Genomic DNA, 27,263 nt, shown 5'->3' on the forward strand with positions numbered 1-27,263 from the left:
TCTTGCTGTCGTAGCTACAGGGGAGGAACAATGTTTCAATTATCCGTTGAATCATCAACATAATGAATGAGTATCGCTGAAGTCTAGACTATTGGCATGGTGATGTGATATAGTGTCGTCTAGAACTGCCTATATGTGGTAGTAACAAATTTCCAACGGCTCTGATTGTGATGCTAATGTGAACTGTACAGTGGTGGATGTGGGTCTGGCTACGTTGGCTACGTTGTTGAGCAGACTTCATGGACCGTGCAGATCTTCGACATTTATTGTGTTACTGTGTTTACATGCAGAGGGGTTGGAATGAATTCCGTGAGTCATGCTATGTATGCTTTCTCTACTTCCTCTTTGCAGAAAAACCTTTTGTTCAGCTCTGTAAAAACCGTTTGTTTTTTTTTAAATGAACCCAAACAGTTACAGAAAAATGCAGCCTTGTGCCTGTAAATACAGTACCACACGTTTATCAAGCCAATCTAGCTACAGATCTGTGATATTGTCTAGTTAGTGGCCAAGCAATTATCAGGTAGAATAAGAACTGCACTGCGGTGGTTTTATCTCGCCCATCCCTCTGATGTACTTTGTATATTATATTTTTGTTTTTGGTGTGAATGAGAGATTAAAAATCTGATTGAGAAATATAGGATAATGAAATGAGCTATTCACTGTTCACAACCTGGTTTGATTTTTAGCTTTAGGCTTTCTGTTTCTGTGATTTCTTAGAGATATAGGTAATATTTTTGAGGAGGGAGAATTCAGTATAGGCTGCTCCCGCAGCAGAGTCAGTTTCAGTGAACCTTGCCGTGTATCACAGCTCATATGAACGCTCATACATCACTGTTCCCTCTCTATTTGGAGTGGTAATGTGCAAAAAGAAACTTATTTAGCCTTTTGTATATACCGCCCCAAAAGTATATGCTAATGAAGTCTCAAATCAACTGTTAAGCTTTCTAAATTTGTAATAATCCAACTGCTGAAAACCTATGAAGCGCTATTAAAGAATCAGTCAGCAGAGGCAACCACTTATCTCAACTGCCCGCTGGAGTATATCGTCCAACGAGCACCTTGTTTCAGAAACTCCTGGGACCAAAGGTGCAGTGCAAACCCATAAAGGCAGCAGTCTCTTCAAATTGCACAGTGGATCCACTTTAAGTCAAGAGTGTTTTATGTAAGGTTCATTGAAATTGGCTCTGCTTCGGGAGCAGCCTATACTGAACTGTTGCTCCTCACAAATACTTATTAAACCCCTAAAGATATATACCTTTAGTACTACTACTATTTAGCATTTCTATAGCGTATGCCTTGTAGCGCTATAGAAATGCTAAATAGTAGTAGTACTAAAGGTATATATCTAACAGGTCTTGGTTTTGTTTTAAGGATTGGTTTCTTATACATTTTTGCTAGTAGTTGACCTCATCTTTGTGGTGGTTTTCTGTTGAGAATCATATCTATGTTGTACAAAACACAGCATTTGTAAAATATAAAAGGTAATCTGTTCCAGTTGTAGGAGTTGTTGAGAGAATGGATAACTGGTGCTCAGTACCAGAATTTCCTTGTTAAGAGGAAATTAGTCTTCTCGGCCACTTCGGCTGCTGTTCAGAACTTTGAGCTTTGGACAGCTCATGTAGCAGATGTGGCCGTCTGGCTGACAGTTGAGAGAACGGGAAGGTACCTTGCGCTCTTGCCAGTTGAAAGATGGGGAAGGGGTTGGTGGATGAGTACATTGGGTCAAATCTTGGGTAACAATTCCTACATTCCATGGTGATTTAATAGCCAGGATTTGACCAGTCCTGTAGTCACCCATCTATGAAGCAAGTGAGCACAGCTGTATCTACAATCTGCCACTAAAATATGAACGGAAATATAGCAAAATAAATGAAGTATTGGGACAGGAGCATAAAGCAATAAATAATTTTCTGGATTTGATTTTAATTTGGGAGCAATGAATTTGTTTTCCTTTACTGGTAGTTGATGAGAAATGCTTACATGTGCTGTAAAGGACTTTGTACCATCAATTGCAATTAAAACGCGTGTTTTATTTTTCTTGCAGTACATTAATGGTGGGAATCTGGAACAGTTGTTAGACAGTGACCAGCATCTCCCATGGCAGGTTAGAGTGAAACTGGCCCATGACATCGCTTTGGGACTTGCCTACCTTCACTCCAAAGGCATCTTCCATCGAGACCTAACTTCTAAGGTAGGATAACAAGAAGAAGACGTGAAATTTTAGAGCTGATTAAAAACTTTCTATACCACCTTAGTTGAACAAAGCAGTGAACGGACTAGTGAAAAGAACTCCATTTGTTGATAGGAATTACAAACACATTTGCCACAACGTTCAAACAAAACTCAATCAAGATTACATATCCAGGGTCATAAACACAAATACAAAAGCAGGAAACTGTGTAAATGTTTAGTGAGTGAGAAGTCTCAGTATAGTGCACACACTTGGCTTCATTCTTGTAATACAGAAGCTTCAGAGGCTCATTGCAAGGATTAGACTTACACTTCTGTCCTCCCATCTTTTCATTTCGTGCTAATATATTTTTGTATGCCTTCAGTAACATTCTCTGATAGTATGTATGTTAGATATTTAGGGCCCCCTTTACTAAGGCACGTTAGTATTTTTTTTTATTTTTTTTTTTATTTATAACAATTTTATTACAATAATCAAGTATTCAACTTGTTTGAAAAGTGGTACATTTCAAATCATATATCCAATTTAAATTTTTAAAGTAACAAAAGGAAACTTTGTAAATTGAAATCCCCACTCAAGTCCACAATATGGGATTCAAGGATAAAGAAAGTGGAATTAATAGAAAGAAAAAGAAAAACATTAATAGCAGTCACTTGAGAAGTTCGCAGGTTACAAGTTCGGTGTTATAATTTTCTATATTCTAAAGGGAAGATGACATTTTCAAGACTCCGTATTTTGTCTAGACACTAAGAAAGCTGTTAGTTGAGCTGGTTCATAAAATACGTATTTAAAGGATTGGTATTTTACTACACATTTACAAGGAAATCTTAAAAAGAAAATTGCACCCAGCTGTAACACAGCTGGTTTCATCAAAAGAAACTGCCTTTGCTTTTTTTGCGTCTCGCGAGAGACATCAGGAAATATCTGTATTTTTTGTCCTAGGAACATTTTATCTTTATTTCTAAAATACATTTTCATTAACCATGATTTATCCGGTGGCAAAGCCACCGTCACCATCAATGTTGTTGGAATTACAGGATCATTGTCCGAGGATTCTAATATAGCAGAGATGTTAAGATCTTGTTTTTGCTTTTCCTGATTTAATGTTGGTAAATAGTAAATCCGAGAGAAAGGTGGAATCAACTCTTCTTTCACTTCAAGTATTTCTGTTAAATACTTATTTAACATTTCCCTTGGAGATTTAGACAGTTGTCTTGGGAAATTTAATAAGCGGAGATTGTTGCTCCTAGCAGAATTCTCCAATAACTCAGTTTTTCTTCTAAGGAAAATTAAATCTTTAATCATAGATTCTTGTTGAGTTTGGAGTTTTTTAACTTCCAAAGTCTTATCATTCTCCGTTTGCTCCAATTTTTCAACTCTAATGTCCAAGTTTTTAGTTTTTTGTTCAAGAGTTACAATGTCCTGATTCAATTTATTTATTTGTGGGGCAACAGTTTTTCCTAGGTTAACTATCAAAGTCCACAATGAGTCTAACGTTACTTCAGCTGGTTTTGCAATATCAAAGGAAAATTGTGTAGGTATTACCTTTTTCTCCAGGCAATTCTCCGGCATCAAACTCCCAGTTTCTTCCACAGTCGATGGAATAAGTGTTTGTGTCTGGGTCTTCTGCTCACTTACATCTGGATCTAATGCCTCCCGGCTCTGTATACTTGCACCACTGTGGGAAAGCAAGTCCAGGGACGCCTCAGTTGGTGTGCTATACCCCGCTGGTTGCGGGGGTGGTTCCCTTAAGTCGGGGCTGAGCGTAAGCTCTAGTCCTGGAGAAGCTTCCGGGCCTCCACTCGCTCCGGCGCTACTCAGCGGGCTGCCATCCGACTGTTGAAACACCGACGTAGTTGGAATCGACGCTGCCTGAAGAAGCGATCGTATGTCTTGTGAGGTAAAAACTTGCCGTTGCGGAGCTCTGGAGGCAGGTCGGCCCCGTCTTTTCGGCATGTTAAATGTTATAGTTCAGAGAGCCGTCGAGTGCAACCTGCTAGCGTCTCAGGAGTGCGGCCATCTTGAATCCCGGCCTCGCACGTTAGTATTTTTAACGTGCCTACAACTAGCGCACTTATAGGGATATTGTAGGCGCAATCATGGTTAAATGTGCATTAAAAACGCTAACGCACCTATAATACGGCTTAGTAAACAAGGCCCTTGGTGACTTTTTAAAACAAAGTAAATGAGAGGATTTGATTTGGGGAGGGAAGGGTAATTGAGTGAACTTTTGTAAAGCCTGTTTTTACACGCTCAAATTGCACGGCCACACTTTTTTGGATGTCCACTTCTAGCCTTCTGTGCATAGATGGTTCCAGGGGCTTGAAAGGAGCGGGACTTCTGACAGACACACTTATTTTATACAATTTGCAGATACTTGCATACATTTCCACTTCTTTTTTTCAAGTATGTGTAAACGTGTGTGTGTGTGGGCATTTCTGTGCTGTTAGGTCTGGTTCTGGGACCTTATTTTATAAAGGCAGGTAGGAGTCTCTTTGTTTTGATACTATATCCGTGACCAAGTAGTAATCATCCTGGCTGTGTGATAAAGGGAAAGCCTGACGGCAATAGAAGGGTTAATATCTATCTATATATATATATATATATATATATATATATATATATAAAAGGCAACCCCAACGTTCTGAAGCCTCCACGGAAGTTGAGGCGCCCGAGATATCCGGTGTGCCCTGGAGTGTCTGCACCGCCCTCGCGTCAAAACGTCATGACGCGTCAAAACATCATGACGTCGAGGGCGGAGCTATTGACACTCGAGGGCCGAAACGGCCCACAGCGAACAAGGCAAGTAGCTTCGAGGGACGGAGGGAGGGCGAACAAGGCAAGTAGCTTCGAGGGACGGAGGGAGGGGGCCCCTTGCTAGCGCCCGTTTCATTCCGCTCAGAAACGGGCATTTTTTCCTAGTAAATGATAATGTAAGGTGTTTTTGTATAGTTTAAAGCCATTTTTTTTTAAATGAACACCTTGTATTGCTGTGAAGCCACTGACTGTATGTCTGAGAGAATATACCAGTTTTTAATAAAAGCTTGTAGAACATGGAATCCACCTAAACGTTACTAAAACTGAATTTTGTGACATGAACACACTGATATACATCTCCTCTGTGACATTGGGCCATCTCGGTCAGTGGATTCTGGCTGGCGCTGACTATCTAGGTATAATCTGACCGCCAGCAGTTATCTGGGTCACAAATTGATCCTGGGAAGGGGATTGAACGTTGCTGCTCTCAGGCTGCAGTGCTTGGATAGTTCAGAGCATTCAAAGGACTTTCACCGGCACAGAAAAGCCAGTTATTGCCTTGTGAGCGGCAATTATCTGAGGAGAAGCTGCTGTTAAGGTTTTTTCTTATGCTCTAGGACTAGAAGCCCTACCTATAAAATGGCGCATTATCTAAAGTGCTTCAGAATAAAACAATGACCTAGATTGTACACTAACCCCTCCTCCACTGCCAGAATTTGTTTTGGCTTAAGCCTGTTGGAAAATAGACCCTGTATTGTGAAGACGTGTAAACTGCAGAGGGAAAGCTGACTGTCAATGTGTGTATTTGTTAGTCTGATGTTTACTCACCATTGTGTAAGCCACTTTTTCAAAAGGACAAGCTCCTAGTGGCACAAGGCTGTGCTTTATTTAGGACCCAATTACTAAAATCTGTCATAATGTGAAATTGTTGGCTGCCATTGCATATCGGGATTTAGGGAAGGAGAGGTAGACTGTTGTACCTCCATGGTCAGATATTATTTGTAATGGTTGGCACTAAAGGAGGGGGAAACAAAGCAGCAACAGCTATTCAGGGCCTGGGAAAGAAACTGATTGTGATGTTGGCTGAGGAAGGGTTTTTTGTTTTTTTTTTGTTAACATTGGTTTTGGTCACCTTTTAACTGGTAAATTAGTTGTGTGTCATGCTATGCTTAGAGAATAACACAGGGAGGGACAAAGCCTGTCCGTTTCCACCCCATCTACATCACTGCGGGCTCTGCCCTCATCTACAGAAGCCTTGAACACGTATAACTTTATAGTTTTATATATTTTTAATAAAGCATAAAAAGGAACAATATTCTGTTCCAACTGTTTATAAATCACAAATGGAAAACAATAATAATGAGCAAGTATAATAACGCCCCATCCTACCCTCTACCCTTCCATTCCCAACAATAGCTGACTTTTACTACCCCAAGGAGCCCTAATCCACCCTGTTAAAAAGTCCAACCTGCTCTGTGTGCCCTAGCAGGGGAGAAATGTGCCGTACAAAGCAATGTTAACTTTTTTTTTTTTTTAATTGTTGATGATGATTAAGTCATCAATCTCGGGATTCAATCTAGCTCTCTTGTCTTCCACAGTCCTTCCTGCATAATGGCCTTCAAATTAGAGAATGACACAGGAAATGGTAGTTTAAGAATGACATGGGGACAGAGACTATGGGACAAACTTTGTCCCTATTTATTTTAATATATGAAAATGCAAGTGTGACCTAGCTGTCGCTAACTCTCCTAGCGAGCCAACACACATAGAAGGTGTTCTCTCCACAGGAAAACCGCAAAGCAAAGGAAACAGTGGATCCAAAAAAGTCCTCACAAGTGGTGTCTCCTTAAACAAGGTCTTTATTTCAAATCAATAAAACGTTTTTATTGAGCTAACTCTCCTAGCAACAGGTCATGTTTTTTTTTTTTTTCCTTTGACCGTTCAGGGATGATATATGCTCTGGTAGCAGCATAGAAGTGTACAGTATGCGCTCAGGAATTTTTTGGCTTGATTCCCAAAAGGAAGCCAGTGGAGGAGCCGGGAGGGTAGAACTTTAGAGGGAATAGTCCCTTGCCTCTTCTGCCAGACAGAAGCAAGCAGAGCAGCAGCCTACAGTCTCAAGCCCTGTGAGGGTTTTGCCCTGAAGTGCCAAGTCTCAGGACAAAGGAAACAAGTAACACCTCTGAAGGAAGAAGGAGGGATACCATCTACAGATCAGGGTCATCGGAAAGTGAACTTGTATTCCTGTCTTGTCATGTTGCCCAGTTAATGACCTGCCAGAAGCAGCTCCGGCATCAGTGGAGATGGAGGTGCTGGATAAGGCAAAAGGAAAGATTGGGTGCTGTCCTAGCCTTAATAACATAGTAGGAGAAAGGACCCAGGAGAAGGTCACTTGTGAGTGAGATGTTTCCCGAAGAGGAACCAGGTTGAGATGTGTATGACTTAAAAAGCCAAGACACCTGCAGGCACGAGGGAGAGTGGATGTCCAAAGTGGCTCTGCTAACCATGAGAAACTGCATCTATTATTTATTTATAAACTAGTAAAAAAGCCCCGTTTCTGATGCAAATGAAACGGGGGCTAGCAATGTTTTCTTCTGTGTGCATGTGGGAGTGTGTGTCCCTGCCCTCTGCCCTCTCTCCCCTCCCCCCTCTGAGTCTTTTAGTAAAAAAAGCCCTGTTTCTGATGCAAATGAAACGGGGGCTAGCAAGGTTTTCTTCTGTGTGCATGTGGGAGTGTGTGTGTCCCTGCCCTCTGCCCTCTCTCCCCTCCCCCCTCTGAGTCCTTCAGTAAAAAAAAAAGCCCTGTTTCTGATGCAAATGAAACGGGGGGGGGGGGGGGGGCTAGCAAGGTTTTCTTCTGTGGGAGTGTGTGTGTCCCTGCCCTCTCTCCCCTCCCCCCTCTGAGTCCTTCACTGTTACAGAGCCAGCGATTTGATTTCGTGCTCTGCTGTTTTCCTTCACTGACTGTTTGTGTTACAGAGAGGGCGGGGCAGACACTCATGGGGAAACCGGATATCTCTCCCCCTTCACACTTCCGGCTGGAGGCTTCATAGAACGTTGGTGTTGCCTTTTATATAGAGAGATTTTAATACAATTTACAAGATAAACTCTTGAACAAGAAACACAGAAGGCAAGTAATAGAAAAAAGCATAAATTCAAATTATGCATCAAGAAATATTAAAATTTTCCTTAGACCATTATAAAAGAGGGGAGGAGACTAGATATTAAGGGGAAGCAAAGGAATAGTCAAATAAAAGGCCATAACACTACCCAAGCTGTAAAGGACGTAAATACAAATCTACCTACGCATCCAGTTTTTCCTACATAAGCACACAACTGTGAAACGCATTACCAAAAGCCTTGAAAACGACGTACGACCTCCTAAGCTTCTGGAAATCACTAAAAACCAACCTGTTTAAAAAGGCATACCCTACCGATCCAACTTAAATGCCTAATCTCTGCAACACAACCAAACTAAAGCACGTAATGGACATAATACAACTCTTCCGTTCTCTGATTCCCAAATGTGGCTGTGCCACATGAACTTGATCTTACCACATCAACACCCTATATTTGTTCACACCGGAGCCTGCAAAGGCCTCTCCGGTACTATGTAAGCCATGTTGAGCCTACAAATAGGTGGGAAAATGTAGGATACAAATGTAACAAATAAATAGGAAGACTTATCTCTATCTCCCAGTTAGCCACACAATTAATGTTAGATGAGCTTCTTCGCATCTCGTCTAAGAATGAACGCAACTGCTCGGGAAGAAGAAAAATATTTTGTTCCAAGTCTCATGACATATTGCAGACGAAACTTCAGCTTTTGAAAAATGCAGCACCTGTGTTGATGATTAGATCTAAGAAACTTAGGTCTCACCCCTGCTAACAAAGCTCCACTGACTCCCAAAACAAAATAGGATACAAAATCTATCAAAAAGTGAACAGACCGATCTAAGTTTGCGAAGAAGAAAGAACTGGGATTTGCATAAAGCAGAAACCTGCGGTTCAAAAGAACTCGGTATCTGCAGCTAGGAACCGGGGAAATTGGGGAACCAAACAATGAAAGTGGAGCAGTCGGAGCTCGGAGTAGTATGATGGCTATTCAGATTGTGAGCCCTCTAGGGACAGAGAAAAGTACCTGCTTATCTGTACAGTAGTGCTATAGAAATGATGATTAGTAGTAGCATTCAGCCAACAGGCCACTGTCTTGTTAGAATTTAACACAAGACTATCTGCGAACCACTGAGCAATAACTTGCAGTCATTGATGAAGAGGTGACAAATTCATCTTGGAAGGACTAAAACCTTAAACAGGATTTTGTCCGCGTATATATGGAAGGAGATGCATGATTCTTGAATGAGGATAGTAGAGAAAATACCAATAAAGCATTTTTACTGGTTGCACCAATCTAAGTCTGAATTGTCCCTCTTATTCCAGCCTAGGAGTTTTATCTCCAAGAGCTAGTGTCCTGTCCTCCTAGGGGGCAAGGGACGGATGAAAATATTGAATAAGTGGTGAGTGTATGGAGCCCTGTGGGAAGGGTTTATCTGAAGAGGTGGAGTGGTCAACGGTGACATGAAAAGACTGAAACCAGTAACTCTCAGGGATGAAAGCTGCAAGAGTAAAATAAATCTAGCCCCAAATCCAGTTTGGTACTATTTCTGTGGAAGTTAGTCAGTGGCTGGTTTGTAATTCTCTTGGGCCAGGTAATATGGTATGTATATAATTTCCTTCTCTTATTATTTCAGAACTGCTTGATAAAGATTGAGGATGGCTGGTTTACAGCAGTGGTGGCAGACTTTGGCTTGGCAGAGAAAATCCCTGATGACAGGTAATGACGGATCTGCAACTCTGTAATTTTAAGAACATTTTGTTCGTCTGTCTTTATGACAGAGGTACAGGTGCTACAAGGTTGATGGAAGCTGAAGACTCTAAAATTCCCTTGCCCCTTAAGGACTTGAATCAAAATAAATCCAGATCTTTTCATGCACATTCAAAACAGTCCTGAGCAGCTACTGCTCCTGATTTAATGCCACAGAGAAGATGGACAGTAGCATTTCTGCACCATGAATTCTGAGACAGGAATGTTTTTTGTTGGCTAAAGGTTACTTATCAAATTCAACTTTATTAGGTTTTATTGCTCCTCAGGAATTCTAATCCAGGAGTGGAGGAGTAGCCTAATGGTTAGTGCAGCGGACTCTGGGCAAGTCACTTAACCCTTCATTGCCCCAGGTACAAATAAGTGCCTGTATATACTATGAGGCATGTTTTCATAGCACTTAGCCTTCCAAAGTTCCATAGAAACCTATGGAACTTTGGAAGGCTAAGTGCTTTGAAAATATGCCTGTAAACCACTTTGAATGTAGTTACAAAAAATCACAGAAAGGCAGTATGATATAATTACATACGTGTTGCCATACTGGAACAGACTGAAGGTCCATCAAGCCCAGTATCCTGTTTCAAACAGTGGCCAATCCAGGTCACAAGTACCTGGCAAGATCCCAAAACAGTACAATATGTTTTATGCTGCTTATCCCAGAAATAAGCAATGGATTTTCCCAAGTCCATTTTAATAATAGTTCATGGACTTTTTCTTTAGGAAACTAGCCAAACCTTTTTTTTTAAACCCTGCTAAACTAACTGCTTTTACTACATTCTCTGGCAACAAATTCCAGAGTTTAATTACGCGTTGAGTGAAGAAATACTTTCTCCCAACGTTTTAAATTTTACTACTTTTGTAACTTCATTGCGTGCCCCCTAGTCCTAGTACACATCTACCGTTCCACTCCACTTAGTATTTTATAGACCTCTGTATCTCCCATCAGCAGTCTTTTCTCCAAGCTGAAGAGCCCTAGCTGTTTCAGCCTTTCCTCATAGGGAAATCTTCCCATCTCCTTTATCATTTTCATAATCTCTGTACCTTTTCTAATTCCACTATATCTTTTTTTTTTTTTTTTTTTTTTTTTTTTTGAGATGCAGTGACCGGAATTGCATATAGTATTCAAGGTGCAGTCGCAACATGGAGCGATACAAAGGCATTATAACATCCTCATTTTTATTTTCCTTTCCTAATAATACCTAATATTCTATTTGCTTTCTTAGCTGCAGCAGCACACTGAGCAGAAGGTTTCAACGTATCATCAACGACGACACCTAGATCCCTTTCTTGGTCGGTGACTCCTAATGTGGAACCTTGCATGACATAGCTATAATTTGGGTTCCTCTTTCCCACATGCATCATTTTGCACTTGCTCACATTAAACGTCATCTGCCATTTAGACGCCCAGACTCCCAGTCTCGTAAGGCCCTCTTGTATTTTTTCACAATCCTCCCGCGATTTAACGACTTTGAATCATTTTGTGTCATCAGCAAATTTAATTACTTGACTAGTTATTCCTCTCTCTAGATCATTTATAAATATGTTAAAAAGCAGCGGTCCCAACACAGACCCCTGGGGAACCCCACTATTTACACTTCTCCATTGAGAGTACTGACCATTTAACCCTACTCTCTTGTTGTTTTTTGGGGTTTTTTTTTTTTCACCAGTTTTTAATCCACAATCTACCTCCTATCCCATGACTCTTTCCAATTTCCTCTGGAGTCTTTCATTAGGTACTTTGTCAAATGCCTTTTAAAATCCAGATGCACAGTATCAACCAGCTTACCTTTTATCCACATGTTCACCCTTTCAAAGAAATGTAGTAGATTGGTGAGGCAAGATTTCCCGTCACTAAATCCATGTTGGGTTTATCTCATTAATCCATGCTTATGAATATGCTCTGTAACTTTGTGGTTATCTGAAGGGTTTTGATGAGGTTCATTTGTAGAGGTAGATTTTTAGATGTGGGACGTTGATGACGTGTGTGTTTGGTTGTCGAATATTTTTTGAAGAGGTAGGTTTTCATTTCATTCCTGAATTTAAGGTAGTTGGTGACGCTTCTTGTGGTTTTGATATTGAGTTTCACCATTTGGAGCCCTGGTAACTAAATCCTGCTGTGTACATGATTTTATAGGTGATATGTCTGCAGTTGGGTAGGTGAAGAAGTAGGTAGCCTCTGCTTTCTAGACTTGTGTTTCTTGGGGATAACTCAGTCATGTCTAGCATATATTCTGGTGCCATGCCAAATAGTATTTTAAATATGATGGTGCTTGTTTTGAAGTGTAATCTTGCCTTGCTTGGTAGCCATTGCAATGTTTTGAGTAGTGAAGTTGCTCTTTTATATTTTGACTTCTTGAATATCAGTCTTGCTGCAGTGTTTTGGACGTTTTGCAGCGATTTTAGTGTGGTTTCTTTGCAGGCTGTGTATGCTGCATTGCAGTAGTCTTGTTGTGATAGTATTGTTGACTGTATCGTTATTTGGAAGGATTGTCTTGGAAAATAGTCTCATCTTAGTTTCCATAGTGTGTTGATGCATTTTGATATTATATTTATATTTTTTTACATTTGTACCCCGCGCTTTCCCACTCATGGCAGGCTCAATGCGGCTTACATGGGGCAATGGAGGGTTAAGTGACTTGCCCAGAGTCACAAGGAGCTGTCTGTGCCTGAAGTGGGAATCAAACTCAGTTCCTCAGGACCAAAGTCCACCACCCTAACCACCAGGCCACTCCTCCACTGTCTATTGATGTTTATCTAGAATAATTCCTAGTATTTTAGTTGTTTTGATTTGATAATGTTTGATTGTGAAGTTTTGGTAAGGTTGTGTGGTCTGGATAGGACCAGAAATTTGGTTTTGTCTGTTTGTTTGAAAGTTGTTACCCAGTTTTCCATGAGGTCCAGCGCTTTTTTTTTTTTTTTAATTTACTCCATTATTTCTGTGATACTTTTGTGAAAAAGTATGTAGGTGGTGATGTCGTCTGCATATAAATGGGTGGAAGCCCAATGATTCCTTTTTTTTTCCCCCCCGAGTGGTGCCCTCATTGTTTTGAACAGTGTTGTTGAGATTGGGGATCCCTGTGGTACCCCACATTAGAGATCCATGAGGTTGATATCAGGTTGGACATTTTTCACTGTGTAGGATCTGGTCTTTGGGAATCCATTGAACCATTCTGTTACTGCTCCGCTGATTCCCATATTGTCGAGCAGGGACATTAGTATTGTGTGGTCCTCTAGATCGAACGCACTTGACATGTCGAATTGTAATAGTAGTATGTTTTGCCCTTGGCATATTAACGAAATTCAGAAGATTATCAGGGTGGTTATGACCGTCTTTGTGCTGTGTTGTGGTCTGAAGCCTAACTGGGAGTTGTGAAGGATTGAAAATTGTTGGGTATTCCATTAGTTGTGCTATGAGGCCCTCCATCGTTTTGGTCAATAGCAGTATTGATACCAGTGGTCTGTAGTTTGTGATGTTGCTGATTTTGCGTTTTGGGGGATTGGTGTTATGTCCTTTTGCGATGTGTTTGAAGTGCTTTTGTGAACCAGTCCGGTGGGTCTTTCATCATGTAGTTAGGGCAGTTGTCTAGCATGTGGTATTTAATCGGTAGTTTCTTTTACTGTGTTTGGTTTGAATGTAGTCTAATATCTGTCTGCCGTGGTGTAGATGTTTTGTTTTATAGGAAGTGATGTTTGTGGCGATGTTAAGTTTGCTCTTGTGTCCACTATTTCGTTTCTGAAATATCGTGAAAGCTCTTCTGCTTCTGGTGGTGTTTCAGTTGATGCTAATATGTCTTGGGTTTTCAGTAGTTTGTTCATGAGTTCAAATATATATATATATTTTTTTTTTTGTATTAGTCTATTCAGGGTTTGTATATGTGCTTTAGCTTTCTTTATATTGTTTGTGTATTTTCTTATGGCTTTTCTCCATATGGTTTTTTGTCTATTTTGCTTTTTGGCCCATGTTCTTTCAAGCTTCCCTATGTGTAGTAGCTTGTTAAACCAGGGGGTGTTTTTTTATTCTTGTTTTCGTTGTATGTGGTGCTATTTTGTTTAGTGTTCTATTGCGTGCTTCGTCCCATTTTCTCATGAAGTGTATATCCTTGGTTGTTACATTGCTCTGTTCATTCATTGTTATTGTCCAGAAGGTGTGGGTGTTTACTTCTGGTCGTGAATGTGTGTGGTGGTCTTGGCTCTCTTTCCCCCCACCCCCATTGTAGTATGAAAGTCAGTTTGCTGTGGTCTGACCATATCACCTCTTCCAATTTGTGGTTTTCTAGTTTGTGATTGTTTGTTGTGCATCTGTGAGCTAGTATCTCCAATTGGTGTCCTTTTGTATGAGATGAGGTGCCTTGTGCTATTTTGAAGTTCATTAGGGTTCTTCTGTTGGTGTCATTTTTTTTCAAGGTGCAGGTTGATGAATTCTAATAGTAGAATGTTTTGTTGATTGGTGCAGATGTTTGATTACAAAGTTCATGAATTCATCTTGTGCATTTGACCAGTTTCCTGGGGGACGGTAGAACAGTGTGATATATATGTTGTATCTGTGATTTTTGCATGCCAGAATTTCAATTGTTGAGGATGTGTGTTTAGCGACAGGTTCTACTGTGAAGGAGGAATTATATATTATTGCAACACTCCTCCCTTCTTTTTTTTTTTTTGTTCTGTTGATGTGGATTGTTTTGTATCCTGGTGGGCATAGGTCTATTAGTGTAGGGTCGTCTTTGAGGTGTAGCCATGTTTCAGTTACGAGCAGTAATTCAAGTTTTTTTTTTTTTTTTCTGTTTCTATCCAATCTCCCAGTCTCTTAGTAATGCAGATTTATTGACTGCCGATCTCGCGTTTATATATCCTACAGGGATCCCCAGAAGCTTAGCCGGCGGTGGGAGGTGGGGATAGTGCTGGGCAGACTTATACGGTCTGTGCCCTGAAAAAGACAGGTACAAATCAAGGTAAGGTATACACAAAAAATGACACGCGAGTTTATCTTGTTGGGCAGACTGGGTGGACCGTGCAGGTCTTTTTGTGCCGTCATCTACTGCTACTACGTTATATGTTTCATGATTGATGATGGCGAGTTTTGTAGTTTTCTATGTGGTTCTTTTGATTGGAGGTTGTGATCTTGTTTTTTTTCTAGTGTTTGGTCTCTGTATTGTTGTTTGAGTTCTGATGAGGTTCTTCCAGTTGTTGGTGTGAGCGTTATCTTTCCGTAATGTGTACTGGAATTTCATTCGTTTTTCGGTGGTGCAGCTGCTATTCTCATTTTCCCCAGTATCCATATTGCTATGTAGTACAGGGCCCATGTCCTCAGGTTGGCCATGCTGTAGGTTGTTTGTGGGTCAGGAGATAGACTTTCTGTTCTTTTGTGTGTGTGTGGTGTTGGATGGTTCTTGTTTTTCTTCCTGGGTAGTGGCTCTTGTCCGTTTAGGCTCCTGGAATTCTGAGTCATTTGGTTCTGCCTCAGTAGCATGGTATAACTCTTCTCTTACTTGGCGCTCTCCAGGTGGTTCTGTGCCTCTAGAGGACAGAAGTGCTCTGTTCATCTGTGGGTCTAAGTTTCTCCCCGCCTCGATCCACTGCTGTGGGACTCCATCGTACTGCTGTGGGACTCTGGATTCGTGTATACGGACCGCTGGTCCAGGTCAGATTGCGATCCCCAACCGTGTCAGGTGCCACAGGAACACCTCTCCTGCTGGGCTCCGGTCACGACTCTTTCCCTATGTCAAGGAGGGGCACGATGTGTGCCCTCCACCACATGGTCGCAGACGATCCCTGTTGTTCTCCCCTTCACTATTCTCGGTACATGGGGGGGGTTTCGCCTGCCAGGAGTGGTGGTGAGTGGGATGGGTCAGTGCCTCCGTTGCCGTTGTGGCTTGGCGGAAACCTCTCACCAACACTGGTGCCAAGTTCCTCCAATTCTCGATCAGCCAGCAGCAGCCTCACTAACCCAGGTCCTCCCAGGGTAGTCTTCCTGCCGATATTGTGGATACAAGTCAATGAGGGGTCTGCTTGGCCAGATCAGACCGCTCCCCAACCGTATTGGGCACCGCAGGAGCACCTCTCCTGCTGGGCTCTGGTCACATCCCTTCTCCCCATCACAAGGAGGGCTAGTTCAGTCCTTGGCAGGACCAATTTTCTCTGCCTTGTGGTCGCAAGAATTCTTCTAACCATCCATTACCCCAGGTACAAAATAAAAAAATACCTGCATATAATATGTAAACTGCTTTGATTGTAACCACAGAAAGGCAGTGTATCAAGTTCCATCCCCCTTTTCTTTCTTCGATCTGCATAGGAGCTGGTTCTTGGTGCTTTCGTAACCTTAACCTTCTATTGCTCCAGATACAAAAAGCTTAGTGAGCTCAATAGGGCCAGAGGAGGTACCTGTATAGAATATGCAAACAGCATTGGTTGTACCACCAAAAGATGGTCTGTAGAATCCAGGATAGATGTATAAAAGTGCCCCCTTATTATATAAAACCTGGTGAAGTGGCACAAAATATAGACTGCTTGTGAGGGGATATTTTTTTTTTCATATTTGTGGGAGTGTATTTGTACCAAACTGACCAGTAGAAACTAGCTCCCCATGCCCGGAAATCACACGAAAGCATAAGCTCCAACCTCTTAGCTCATGATTCAAGGTCAAGACATTCTTGCTAATACATCTAATGCAAGACCACCTAAAGACTAAGATATATCCTCTAGATACAACTGTGTGTGAGATCTGACATTACTCATGAACCCTCTTAGTTTGTAAAGGATTATATGGCAGCTGTGACCTGTGGGGCAGTCTATGAACGTTACCACTAGACTATGATGCTGCTCCTGAAAGTGGCTTTGAGTCTCTAGCAGACAGTGCAGCCCAGGGTAGATCTGCCACTTTGAATTTCAAATCCTTTATTAAGTCTCAAAGAATTTTCTCATCTGAACAGAGTTGCCCTACGTATTAGTAGTTGGGCTCAATGACGTGGAACAGGTATTGTAAACAACTGGACACAGATGTGTTGCAACATTTCAGCTACTTAGGGTTAACTCCATGGATGTGCCTCTACATCCCCAACACCAGCTCCCACCACCATCCACCAGGTGCATTCCTGCTTGCCTCTGGACAAGTACCCTGCCCTATAAGCTATTCCATACTGGTTTGAAGGGACACTGAGACCCCACAAACCTAGAGGCACCATAGTTCCTGGAAATACCTTTGTAGCCCAAATTAAAAAGCAAGCCAGGATCACTGATGGGTGGCAGACGCAACTGAATAATCTATTAGGAAAATGAGTGACCAAACAAGGAAGAGAGAAATGTACTTCACTGTCTAACTAGCCAGTGTCCCAAGGAAGGTCTGATAAGCCTGCCCACACGATGCTGTTCATTTGTGCTGGTCAGGAAAGCCTGAAAATTCTGTGCTAGGTCTCAAGGTGGAAGCGCAGAACTAGTTCTAACCCAGGGCAATGGCTTTCTGATCAGTAACATTGCATAATCTTAAACACTTGCAAACCTTCCAACGCCTTCCTTGGAAAAGCTAGACAATGCCTCCATGTTGTGTCAACTTCAGTCCTGGCTGACGGGTATATGAGGTGCAGTTTCAAGCTTTACCATCTAGCAGCAGAAGGTGCAGGACCACTTGCTAATGTGTCTGGGGTATTTTTCAGCATGGAGTGTGAGAAACTATCAGTGGTGGGATCTCCGTATTGGATGGCCCCTGAAGTCCTGCGTGATGAGCCCTATAATGAGAAGGTATGTGTGTAATGTTTCAGAACTGTATATAAGGATATGCATTCGTTAGTGCACCTTTTGCTAAATCAATTTAATGTGCATTGTCAATTTGTATGTGTTTAAAATTCTTTATTTTAAAATAAATATATGAAACGAACTTCAATGGGAGAAAAGCCCAAATGGGCCGAATGTTTGCCCTCTTCAAGGTACAGAATTTTTATCTTCATACTGCTGTTGACATCTCTGCTATAAAATGCTTGAATAATCAATTCCAACAAAGCAGACTGGCTACCAAACATTCTAGGCTGTACATCTAACTATCTCAAGAGTGTGCAGTGCTGAGCTCTGCTACTCTTTGGAATACAAGGAAAGCTGTATTCCGGTGAATGGTGCCCTACTCAGGGATGTTAGCTTGGATTTGCATTGGAACATAGAGCTTTGCAAGCATCCACCCTTATCTTACTGCTCTTTGCATTCATCTTGATAAGGGGGAGTCTGCCCTCTTTTATAGTTTGGTTGGGTTGTGTCTCCATTGCAGGCTAATAAGATGTGGAAAAATGGGACAAGGCAGGATTGAATGCATATCTTGGACCTCATGCCCTCCTCTTTCAAAAGCATATGCTGTCTGTGTAAATTACTTTGGCTCTGTTCAGCATGTAAAATTGGCAGATCCTAACTGGTTTGAGTTCCAGATTATGCTATGTAATGAGTGAAGTAGAACAGGTAGATGTGAATTGCTTGTTTACTGTTTCCAAAAATACTAGGACTAGGAGGCATGCGATGAAGCTACAAAGTAGTAAATTTAAAACAAATCTGAGAAAATATTTCTTCATTGAATGTGTAAATAACCTGGAATTCGTTGCCATAGAATGTGGTAAAAGCAGTTATCCAAACCTTTGTATGTAACATTTTACATCTAATTTTATAATATATTTGGATCTGTTTATTTAAATATTATGCTTTTGATATTGATATTTGTTATTGAAACCATACAGTATTAAGATTTATCTGACGGACATGTGTACAAAAACATTTTTTTTTTAATTTTCTGATTAGTTTTTAATATGGAACATCTTACATTTCAATTTGGTTTCAGTATAAATGTCTATAATATTTGATACCTCCCTTCCAGATTTTATATGTGACATCCTTCTATTTTGATTATTATAATTTTACTATTCAACAAATTTGGGTTATAATTATTTTATATATTTCTTACGTAGATATCTCTGTTTTGAATACATTTGATTGTGAGTCATCTGTTTTATCAGTTTTTTCCCATCAAAGATCAATAGGTACGTTTCTCTTTAAAATACACAGATCTTGTAATTGTGTGTATCTTTGACAATTTTGAAGTCTGATCATTTTATATATTTATATATATATGTACATAATTAGATCAATGTAACTCTTTTATATATACATATATGATTTTTGATTATTATGTTTACCCATAGACCCCTGAGGGAAACACGATTTGTGTCTGGTTGTTTTTATTGATGTGAATAAAGACCTTGTTTAGGAAACACCATTTGTGAGAGGACTTCTTTTTGGATCTACTGTTTGTCTATTTGACTCTCATTTCTCCTGTGGAGAGATCACCTCCTGTAGATCTATTGGGTCAATCATGTATCCTGGTATTACGCCGTAGATGATTTTATGTACCAATGTGCAGATTTTGAAATGGTCCATTCATTGATTGGGAGCCAGTGCAACTTTTGTCGTAGGGGTTTAGCACTTTCGAATCGTGTTTTACCATATATTAATCTGGCTGCTGTATTTTGGGCGGTCTGGAGTTTTTTTGTGAGTTGTATTTTAAATCCTGCGTAGATTCCGTTGCAGTAGTCTACATGGTTTAGGACCATTGATTGTATTAGATTTTGAAAAGTTTCCCTCGGGGAAGAAAGGTTTTATTCGTTTGTGTTTCCACATTGCATAGAACATTTTCTTTATTACGGTATTTACTTGGTTCTCAAGTGTGAGGTTGCGATTGAGTGTAACGCCGAGTATTTTTAAGCTATCTGAGGTAGGGAGTGTGTGTCCTGGGGTGCTTATAGTTCCGGGTTTGTACTTGTTGTTTGTACTTGTTGTGTTGTGATGAGAGGATGAGGCAGTGTGGGGTTTTTTTCAGTGTTTAGTTTCAGTTGGAATGAGTTTGCCCATGAGTCCATGATGTTGAGGCCATTAATTTGATTGGTTATTTCTGTCAGGTCCTGTTTGAAGGGAATGTAGATTGTAACGTCATCTGCATAAATGAGTGGGTTGAGACCTCGACTGGACAAGGACTTTGCCAGTGGGATCATCATCATGTTGAAGAGTATTGGTGATCTTTGAGGTACTCCGCAGGTTGCTTTCCACAGAGGTGATACATTTGAGTTTGATTTTATTTGGTATTTTCTGGTGGTGAGAGAGCCCCTGATCTAGTTAAGTACGTTTCCATCAATCCCAAGGTGGCCAAGGAGTCTCAGTAATATGTTGTGGTTTACCATGTCGAATGCGCTCGACATGTCAAACTGGAGAAGTATGCTTTTACCCATGGCTATTTCCTGATTGAATTTGGCCAGGAGAGTGACCAGTACGATTTCAGTGCTATGGTGGGAACGGAATCCTGATTGTGAATCGTGCAAGTATTCCGTGAGCTGTTTGGTCACTAGGCTCTCCATCAATTTTACTACTAGAGGGATAGATGCAACTGGTCGATAGTTGGTGAGATCATTTTTTTTTTCTTGGTGTCTTTGGGTATTGGGGTAAGTAGTATGTTGCTATATTCCTTGGGGAAGGAGCCTTGTTGTAGGATGTGAGGCCTTCTTCTATGAATCGGTTAGGGGCGTATTTAAGTGACTGGGACAAGTGTCCAATTTGCAGTGGGTGCTGGCGAACTTATGAGTCGCTTGTTTGATTCAGTGGTGATTTGGGTTGAATGTTGTCCAGATACGGTCAGCTGGATATCTGCCCGGGATTAGGTCCAGGTTGTTGAAGACGTTTTCGATATCGGTGTTGTGTTGAGGAAGGGTGCTGCGAGTTTTGTTGTTTTGTCTTTAAAGTAGGTGGCCAGTTTGTCTGCAGGTGGGATGTCTGTGTTGGATGTGGTGATAGGGGTGGTGTCTAATAGCTTATTTACAAGTTGAAATAGTTTCTTGGGGTCTTTATCTGGTCCTAGTTTGGTTTTATAGTAGGACCTTTTGGTTTGTCTAATTGCATATTTGTATTTTCTGTGGATTTGTTTCCATGCATTGTGTGTGTTTATCTTTTGTTTTGTTTTTTTCCATGCTTGTTCTAATTTTCTGGTTTGCGTTTTGAGGTTTGTTTTTTTTAATTCGTCGTTGTACCAAGGTATTGAATACTGTTGTGCTAACACAGTATCTATTAAGTTAATAAGTCAAAATAGGGCAGCCTTCAACTGTGGGATTCCCCACTTGTGTGGCTAGATTCATCCTGCTTGTCAATGAAGAAGACAATATTGCTGGCTTGTAATTGGGTATTTCATAAACAGCAGGATACGTTGGAGAAATGTAGCCCTCTTTCTGGGGAATTGACTCCTAAGTGCTGCATTAGACTGAGATTCATAACTGCAAGTACTTTGAACAACCTCCTGTATTTTTCTGAGCTCTGTCAGGTATCCAGATCAGTGCCACTAGACTGTCACCCACTTCTGATTTTTATTTTTTGTTTTTTATCCTGCTGTCTGTGGAGAATCTCTGTTACAAGTTAGCAATGTCACTTTACACAAGTACTGAAGTATTGCCATACTGGGACAGACCGAAGCCAAGTATCTTGTTTCCAACAGTGGCTAAACCAAGTTGCAAGTACCTGGCAAGATCCCAAAACAGTACCATACATTTTATTTTGCTTATAGAAATAAGCAGTGGATTTTCCTCAAGTCCATTTTAATAATGGCTTATGGACTTTTCTTTTAGGAAGCTATCCAAACCTTTATTAAAACTCGCTAAGCTAACTGCTTTTACTACATTCTCTGGCAATGAATTCCAGAGTTTAATTACACGTTGAGTGAAGAAATATTTTCGCCGATTCGTTTTAAATTTACTACTTTGTAGCTTCATTGTGTACCCCTTAGTCCTAGTATTTTTGGAAAGAGTAAACAAGCGATTCATGTCTACCCGTTCCATTCCACTCATTATTTTATAGATCTCTATCATATCTCCCCTCAGCCGCCTTTTCTCCAAGCTGAAGAGCCCTAGCCGCTTTAGCCTTTGCTCAGAGGGAAGTCGTCCATCCCCTTATAATTTTCGTTGCTCTTCTCTGTACCTTTTCTAATTCCTTTAATTTTTTTTTTTTTTTGAGATGCAGTGACCAGAATTGCACACAATATTCTAGGTGTGGAGGCATACAAATGCATTATAACGTCCTCAAGTTTGTTTTCCATTCCTTTCCTAATACCTAACATTCTGTTTGCTTTCTTAGTTGCTACCAAACACTGAGCAGAGGGTTTCAACGTATCACTAATGCCTAGATCCCTTTCCTGGTCAGTGACTCCTAATGTGGAACCTTGCATTACGTAGCTGTAATTTGGGTTCCTCTTTCCTACATGCATCACTTTGCACTTGCTTACATTAAACATCTGCTATTTGGATGCCCAGTCTAGTAAGGTTCTCTTGTAATTTACAATTCTCTTGCGACTTAACAATTTTGAATGACTTTTGAGTTGTCAGCAAATTTAATTACCTTACTAGTTACTCCCATCTCTAGATCATTTATAAATATGTTTTAAAAAAGCAGTAGTCCAGCACAGACCTCTGGGGAACCCCACTATCTACCCTTCTCTAGTGAGCATACTGACCATTTAACCCTACTCTTTTTATCTTTTAATTCACAATAGGACACTACCTCCTATCCCCTGACTCTCCAATTTCCTCTGGAGTCTTTCATGAGGTACTTTGTCAAATGCCTTTTTAAAATCCACAATATTGACTGGCTCACCTTTATCCATATGTCCGTTCACCCCTTCAATAAAATGGATTGGTGAGGCTTGTAGAAGGACTGCTTTAGTACCGTTTGTGTTGGATGAGAAGGGATGTAACACTGAGTCTTTGTTCCACCAGTAGAGCCTGTGCTGCTATAGGTCATACATATGTCCTTATAAAGAAGACAAAATGCTATAAATTCTCTAATGAAAAATGCAGATATTAAGACCTCCCAAAAGGCTGAACCACTGGATAATAGTGGGATACAAGAATGCATAAGTAAAAATAAAATGTGTGTCCACAATCAAAAAGCACTTGGTGTCAGTTTTGATTTGTCAGATTGAAGAATTCTGAAGTGGCCCAATTTTTCTTTCACACGGTTGGGCACTTATTGAGCTGTTATTGAAATTTGCTGTATGTTGTCCCAAGGATGTGGAGTTAACTACAGCGGTAACCATAGAATCCTCGTGGGGTTCTATATGGAAAGTGATCAGTGCAAGTTACCATTGAGTTCTCATTAATACACTTGTATATACACACATGCACCCCTTTATAGAGTGGAATAAGTTAGCAGTTCAGCCCATTTTTCATCGGAGTATATAATATTTTGTGACATACTTTCTCTCTGCAGTTTGTTAGATTTCTCCTTTATAAAGAAGACAGCAACGATAACCAAATTGAATAAATGATGACGCTGCATTTCTTTGTGTGCTGTTTTCTTTCCTCAGGCAGATGTGTTTTCTTATGGAATCATTCTCTGTGAGATAATAGCCAGGATCCAGGCAGACCCTGATTATCTCCCTCGCACAGAGGTAAGGATTCTACATTTGTAAAGTTTGTAGATATGGGAAAACACTGAAGTGATTGGGTAGGGTTTGGTGAGTAGGTTGTCTGGAAGTTATGGTTAAAATGTGTTCATGGTGAGGAAAAGCTGCTGTATAAGAGCAGGAGCAGACCGTGGCTCTCTGATTTTAGTTCCTGTCTGCTCAGTTACTGTTCTTGTACTTTTATCATTCTGGTGTGTCCTCCTCCATTACTTTCTGGTACCATTCTAAAGTTAAAATGGACCTGCATACTGTCGGTGGCATGCAGCTGATACTGACAGCAAATGTACATGAAATCAAAACCTAAAAGATCCCATCTCCCCAAGCTTCTAGTTTCCATGTGCACTCCACTGCTGGGGTGGCACATAGCAATAAAACTTTATTTTTAACCTACTGGGAACAAAGGCTCCACTTAACACAAGACTACCTCTACTTCAGGAAGCAGGTGAAAGCTTGGATCTTCAACTAGGCCTTTAATGGAAGAAGTAGCTAACTTGTTAGTCTCACTCACACACACAAGGAGTGACCTGGGCTGCACATACTGCAGCGGGACATGTTTATCCACTCCTACCCTAGCTGAGATAATATTTAACCATCTCTCTGACCTCATGTGCACCTTTCTTTAAATTTATTTTCTAACCCCTCTTACTCTTACCTATCTATATGTTCCATTTGTACTTATACCCTTCACTATCAATTAAAATGTTCTATTACGTATTGTGTTGACATTGTAAGTAGTATACTATGCCATACTTTGTACTGTTATTTGAATATTTATACTGCTGTAATTGCCTATAGCTCATGTTTCATCTAGTCTTACTATATATACACTGTCTTGAGTGAATTCCTTCAAAAAGGTGGTAAATAAATCCCTATAAATAAAGAACATACATAATAAAATCTGGATCAACAAACGGTAAATAATAACAAAACAAATCATACATAACTACTAGTTAATACAAACTTATCCAAACTAAAAAAAAAAAACCCCAGTATCTTTCCTATGATAATGCATATGCTCGAGTAAACGGGTCTTTAAGTCTCTCTTAAATAGAGAAATGTCATGCATTGAATGAAGCTCCAAAGGTAACACATTCCATAATTTAGGACCAGCCACACACAATGCAGAAGATCTGTTTTTCTAAACGCAACTGCTTAAATGATGGCACTTCAAGTAACTGTTTCTGGGAAGATCTTAAGGAGCAAACAGGTTGATAATATCTAACAGTGACACTAAGTGTTGGGGAAATACAACTGTTCATGATTATTAACAATAAAAGGTTTTGAATTCAATTTGAAACTTCACAGGAAGCCAATGAAGGGACTGCAAAATGGGAGTCACATGATCGTAGCGTGACTCTTCTCTAATCACTCTTGCTACTGATTTTTGAGCAATTTGTAAAGATCTTAACCCTTTAGTGTCCAGTGTTCCTGTAATAAGCCAGATGGGAACAGATTGATGGGAACATTGCACACTAAAGGGTTTTAATGAACCTCCTGTAGCACCTATTAACAACCCATTACAATAATCAAATAGAAGACAAACCTTTTGTTACCGTTAACAATTGGTCTAAGTCCCATGTTGTCGAGCAGGGTCATTAATGTATTTACAAATATCAAAATATTGGTATTCCGTAATTATTCTTTAATTTTGATTCTGAGCACAAAATGTGTTAAAAATATTTTTACAAAAAATAGTTGTTAAGAATACTGATATTTTGATATTGGTAAATTTGAAAGAATAAAACTTGATGTATGGTAATTGTAGATCTTAATGTAGACTATAAATTATTCATTGGAGACAGCTAGCTATAGATTTTCAATAAAGATTTTATCATCTGTATCCAATGAATCAAGGAGTCAAACACCCAAGAGGAAAGATCACAGGGTCATTTTGGATAATACAGTGATACCTTGGTTTTTGTTGATAATCCGTCCGAAAACAATCAATGAAAACCGAAACAGACTAAAACCAAGGCAATTACCATAAGAATCAATGTAAATCCAATTAATTGACACTCCAAACTACATACCAAAAACACATTTTATAGAGAATAAATAGTCCCATGATGGAGCTAAAGGGAAAGGGTTAACTTATTAGCAAGGGAAACACTTAACAGGGAAAATGAGATTTGAGCACATGTGATTTTATCTTGTGTGCGTTGCGTTAGACGCGCGGGGTGATGCTCACACAACAAGAAACAACGCCACAATGAGCAGGAGAATGCGTGGGTCGCCCTTTGTTTTTGCAAAATTAGCAGTGAAAACCGAGGCAACCAATGAAATCCGAGGCAAAATTTTCACTGAAAAAAATCAACGAAAACCGAAACCGACGATAACCGAAGTCAACGAAAACCGAGGTTTCACTGTACATTGAAATTTTTAACCTAGTGTTCCATGATCTGTCAAAAATGCAAGTAAAATGTTGAAGATTATTGAAAAGGGATGGGGAACAAAATGGAGAATATTATAGGTCTGTAATGTCATTCTGGTCGCCCCCATCTCAGGGGATATGGTAAAGGGATCGCCATCTGAGCTTTATGAAGCAAAGCTGAACTGGTGTTATTGAAGAGCCTCGCTCTTCAGCTCAGAAGAAAGATGGCTGAGGGGATATAATGGTTTATAAAATCATGAGTATGGTGCAGAAGAAAAAAAAGAGCAACTGTTTAACCTATCAAATACAAAAACAAGAGTAACACTCCATGACATCAATAGGCAGCAGACTGAAAACATATTATAGAAAGATGAGAAGGATTGAGTTCGTACACATAGTTGGGCGACATTCAGCACTGGGATGGAACTGCTTTCCCAGATCTCAAAACTTAGTGTAACGTTTAGAGTAAGCACAGCCCTTCCCATACACCCTCTCCTCAGGTTTGTTTCATTCTGCCCAATGGACACGTGACAAATCTCTCCCAGTGCATTATTTCTCCTTCGATTCATTATTTTTGTTGTGCTGTCAAAATTTTTTTTTTTTTTTTTGCCATTATCAAGTTATATCATAAGAAATTCTTCTCTTAATACAATGGTTCCAAAACCTGGTCCTGGTGGTACCCCAGCCAGTCAGGTTTTCAGGATATCCACAATGAATATTCATGAGAGATTTGCATATTGTGAAAGCAGTGCTTGCAAATCTCTCTCATGAATATTCATTGTGGATATCCTGAAAACCTGACTGGCTGGGGTACCACCAGGACCAGGTTTGGGAACCACTGTCTTAATGTGTTGAATCTTTGGCTATGCCCTCTTTATACTAGAAACTTCCATAGGGGGGACATTCAGCCTTTGTTTAGGCTGCCAAGAGCTGTATAATGATACAGAAAGCTTATACTTTGCTGAAATAAAAGGCTCACTGAAACAAACATGGAGGACAAAAATAACACTCTGGGAAGTGTGCTTGTTTTTTTTTCACTGTCTGTTGGTGGGGGGGCAGTATAGCATCATCTTACTACTATATTGGGGGGTTCAAACCGATAAAGCCAGAGGTGTGCTCGTTGATCTTGCTTGGATCAGCAGTGGCCGTCTTCATTAAGAGAGAGATTTTGATTCAGTGGGTGGATGAATCGCTTCCCAGTCTCATGCTTTGGTGCATTCACTGTTCTCTTTATGCTGATTAATGGATTCAAAATATATCCAATACCTACCCCATGTTTCTTTATAGATAGATATATGGACACTTGATTAAAAATAAGTATCATCCATTAGTTTACTCTTCAATTAAAACTACTACTACTATTAAACATTTCTATAGCGCTACTAGACCTACGCAGCGCTGTACAAATTAACATGAAAAAGACAGTCCCTGCTCAACAGAGCTTACAATCTAAATTGGACAGACGAACAGACAGCTAGGGGTGGGGAAATTGCAGTGGTAGGGGTGATAAGTGAGGGCGTTGAGTAAGAGAGTCATGGTTAGGAGTCGAAAGCAGTAGCAAAGAGGTGGGCTTTAAGCCTAGACTTGAAGACAGCCAGAGACT

At 40.3% G+C, this 27,263-nt stretch overlaps 1 protein-coding gene across 4 annotated transcripts in view; it reads left to right on the plus strand.

Moving 5' to 3' along the window:
• The window catches only part of TESK2 (testis associated actin remodelling kinase 2), a 96,732-nt gene that overhangs the window by 49,424 nt on the left and 20,045 nt on the right, over positions 1 to 27,263 (plus strand). For all 4 annotated transcript variants that reach the window (XM_030205742.1, XM_030205739.1, XM_030205738.1 and 1 more), the window contains 4 exons: positions 2,045 to 2,191; positions 9,700 to 9,782; positions 17,477 to 17,561; positions 23,191 to 23,274. In XM_030205742.1, coding sequence (XP_030061602.1) covers positions 2,045 to 2,191; positions 9,700 to 9,782; positions 17,477 to 17,561; positions 23,191 to 23,274 — 399 coding nt within the window. The remainder of the gene's footprint in view (positions 1 to 2,044; positions 2,192 to 9,699; positions 9,783 to 17,476; positions 17,562 to 23,190; positions 23,275 to 27,263) is intronic.

This window comes from Microcaecilia unicolor, chromosome 6 (assembly GCF_901765095.1).
Source record: "Microcaecilia unicolor chromosome 6, aMicUni1.1, whole genome shotgun sequence".
In the NCBI taxonomy this organism is placed as follows: Eukaryota; Metazoa; Chordata; class Amphibia; order Gymnophiona; family Siphonopidae; genus Microcaecilia; species Microcaecilia unicolor.